The sequence below is a fragment of the Gossypium arboreum genome, chromosome 8 (assembly GCF_025698485.1).
Source record: "Gossypium arboreum isolate Shixiya-1 chromosome 8, ASM2569848v2, whole genome shotgun sequence".
NCBI classification, from domain to species: Eukaryota; Viridiplantae; Streptophyta; class Magnoliopsida; order Malvales; family Malvaceae; genus Gossypium; species Gossypium arboreum.
The window spans coordinates 132,076,160-132,079,960 of record NC_069077.1 but is presented as its reverse complement, the minus strand read 5'-3'; the positions used below and the strand labels follow the sequence as shown (position 1 = coordinate 132,079,960).

The 3,801-nt window shown below is 32.2% G+C and overlaps 1 protein-coding gene across 1 annotated transcript; it reads left to right on the top strand.

Annotated features, from left to right (window-relative positions):
- Positions 1-1,006: 1,006 nt before the first annotated feature.
- Positions 1,007-1,354, top strand: LOC108463639 (non-specific lipid-transfer protein A-like). Its single transcript, XM_017763548.2, has one exon. It carries the CDS (start codon positions 1,007-1,009, stop codon positions 1,352-1,354), a length of 348 nt encoding a protein of 115 aa, XP_017619037.2.
- Positions 1,355-3,801: the final 2,447 nt, after the last annotated feature.

The following is a 3,801-nucleotide window of genomic DNA, read 5'->3' as shown; positions in this document are numbered from 1 at the left end:
ACACCACTTCACAAAAGTTGTTTATTTAACCACCCTAACTCATTTTCTTCCATAAAGTTTCAACTAACAACATAAATGCTCTCATGGAAAAACCCTATATTTTCACCATTTTGCAAAATACTCCCCTTATTAGCTAAATTACGCTATAAAGGTCCCAAAAGTACAAAAACCATAAAAAATAATCATCTAAATCACTTACTTGCAAGGGTGAAGAGTGGCTGCATTCTAAGCTTTCAAAACCTCTATTTTGCTGGTATTTTTGGTGGATAGGAGAAAGGTGAAAAGATGATATCATTTTCTATCTATTTTATTTTATTTCTAGTCAAAACAAGTCGCCAAATTCACCTAACCTTTGAAAATTTTTCATCTCTTTATCTCTCTGGCCGGCCAAGCCTTTCTTAAAGGTCTAATTGCTCTTTAAAAGTCCCTAATTATGGTTCTCTAGCTATTTAACACCTTAAGCTAGCAAAACAAAACTTTTTCACTTTATGCGATTTAGTCCTTTTTCGCAATTAAGCATGCAATCGCTAAAATTATTTCACCAAGATTCTCATGCACTCATATAATCATGCTATAACACATATAATAATATAAAAATTAATTCCTTTGACCTCAATTTAGTAGTTCAGAAACTACTGTTCCGAATAAGCCCAAAATCGGACTGTTACAATATTTGTATCCCAACACCAAATTTAATTATGAGATTGAAGACCATCTGTAGGACCATAACAACACTATCCTATCCCATGATGTGAAAAATAAATAAGTAAATGAAACAAAAGAGATGATGCAAAAAAGCATAACCTCTTTTACTTGTTGAGGCAACAAAATAAATGATATTTGAAAGCAAAGAAGAAGCCAAAGTATCGTAACTGCTATTGTTATGCCTCGACCTATAAATATCCATATGAACCTTCCATTTTTTAACCACCACACACATTAAGAGATCAAGCTCAAGGCTCAAAGAAACTATTAATTACTTAATCCCCAAAAAGGAAAAAGGAAAATGAAAGGCGTTGTTATATCAGTTTTGGTGGTGCTAGCCATGGTTCAGTTGATGGTTAAGCCAGGAGAGGCGACCATAAGTTGTGAAGAAGTTGTTAATCTTGTGAGACCCTGTGCTCCATACATTATGACTGGAATAGGAAGTCCCACCGTTGCGTGCTGTAATGGTCTGGACCAACTCCGAAAAAGCACCACAACCACTCCTGACAAGCAGCAAGCATGTCAATGTGCTAAGGACGCTGTTGCTGGTTTCCCCATCATAAATGAACAAGCTGCCGCATCGCTTCCTGCTATCTGCAAAATTCATATTGATTTCCCAATCTCCAAGAACATTAATTGCCAAGAATGAGTCACTATTTTATATATATTTATATACATATATATATATCATGCGTTCCTTGACATTATTTTTATTTTTCTACTTTTTTGTTAGTATCCACTAAGATGGAAGCGATCAAGAAATTAAAGAAATAAGGGCACCGACGAGGGAGTCATTAATTAAGTGTTGCAATCCTGATATATTTATGTTCCAACCTCAAAAGTTTATTGATTATACATATTGTATGAGATCATGCACTGTGTATCTAATCGATTGAACCTAATAATAATGATAATTAATTATAATAATGAAATTATGTTTATGAAATTACCAGTTTGAAGGATTTCATTTCTATAATTATATTTGAAGTTGGTAGTTATATTACCTATGCTTCTTCAAAATCCCTACGAGAGAGAGCAAACAAACGGGCTTGGATGGACTCGAATTAGGTTGTCTTTATATTCAAACCAGTTCAGATTCAGGTTTTTTTTTTTTAACTCAGATTTTTTTAAACTTAAGTCCTTTCAGTTTCAATTTTTTTCAAATTCTAGTCGGGTAGGCTTACATAGATTTCAAATAATTTTGATATTTTATAAATTATATTTCGAACGTAATTGTAACACTCTATACCTGACCCAAAAGACGATAAAATTCACGATGCCACATTGGTAAGTAACCTTAACAAATCTAACAGTTCAAAAATTTGATTACTAAACACGTTGAAAAGATAATTTAAAGCACTCAAACATATTTGATAGTAATTAATCAATAGCGCAACCAAAATTAACTTAAAAACAACACCCATGACTCAAAATATAAAAAACAGTAGTCAAGTTCCGATACTTAGCCCCTTGGGCACTGATACCCATATCTGAATTTCAAACAGACAATTGCAGGGCCACATGTTTCAATACATAAACACTTACATACTCATACCTCATAGCAAAGTACTGATAATTCTTATCTAAGTTCTAATACTTTATCCTAAGAATTTAGAATTTTGCAAAAATGTCATTTCAAACCATTAATCATAATCCATAAATTCATTTTAAGGTCATTTTCAATTAGAGAAAATAACATTTATTTCCAAATGTTTCCCATTTCTCTAACATTACCATTTCTATCCATTTTTGTTCATTTGATTCAACATGCAATTCATTTCTATTTTCAATTAGTGGAGGGACCGATTGGACATATGTAATTAGGGCTCAAATGATTTATAACTATGTTTCAACTTTTCGCCAATTAATTATATATTCCAATAATATCAATTCATTTTATTTTTAAGTATTCTTATACATTCCTAATACAATACCATTTACTGCATAAGAAATTTTGGGGTTTTACACTCACACCTTAAACACCTAGTTACCTTTATTTGATTCAACATAAAGTATCAAATTCTTTTTCAACAACATAAACTATCAAATTCTGAACTCAATTTGGGCTTGAACCCAGACCTTAAACCAGACATAACTTACACATAAACTCTAATAAAATCCAGAATGGGCCTCAATATGGGGCATATCAAAGCAAATCTAAAATGATTTTATTTTAAAAATAATAAATAAGAATGATTTTATTCAAAATGAGCCTAAAAAATTTGTACATTTTTGAAACTGTCAAGGGTCTAAGGTACATTTACATCAACTTGTTATTTAAGTTATTCTTATTGTTCGAGTTCTAAAATTTAACTCGACTCTAATTTGAAAAATAGAATTATTTATTTGAGTTTATTTGAAAAACCAAATAACTTGGTTCTATTAACTTAAAATTTAAAAAAATTTATTTTTTTTCAACTCAAAGCGAATTTACTCACCTAACATAGCCACATAAGTGAGATGATTATTTTGGTCCATCAAATTTCATGGTTTTGTTTGCAAAATGCATTTCACAAGTAATATAACACTTGTAACCCAAAACCAAATTTAATTATGAGATTGAAGACCATCTATAGGGCCATAACAACACTATCCCATCCCATGATGCGGCAATAAATAAGTAACTGAAATAGCAGAGATGATACAAAAAAAGCATATCCTCTTTTACTTGTTGAAGCAACCAAATAAATGACATTTGAAAGCAAATAAGTAGCCAAAGTATTGTAACTGCTATTGTTATGCTTCGACCTATATATATCCATCTGGACCTGCCATTTTATAATCACCACACACATTGAGAGATCAAGCTTCAGGCTCAAAGCAACTATTATTTACTTAATACCAAAAAAGAAAAAATAAAATGAAGGGCGTTGTTATCTCAGTTTTGGTGGTGCTAGCCATGGTTAAGTTGATGGTTAGGCCAAGAGAGGCGACCATAAGTTGTGAAGAAGTTGTTAATCTTATGAGACCCTGCATTCCTTACATTATGACTGGGACAGGGAGTCCCACCGTTGCGTGCTGTAATGGTTTGGACCAACTCTGAAAAAGTGCCACAACCACCACTGACAAGCAGCAAGCATGTCAATGTGCTAAGGA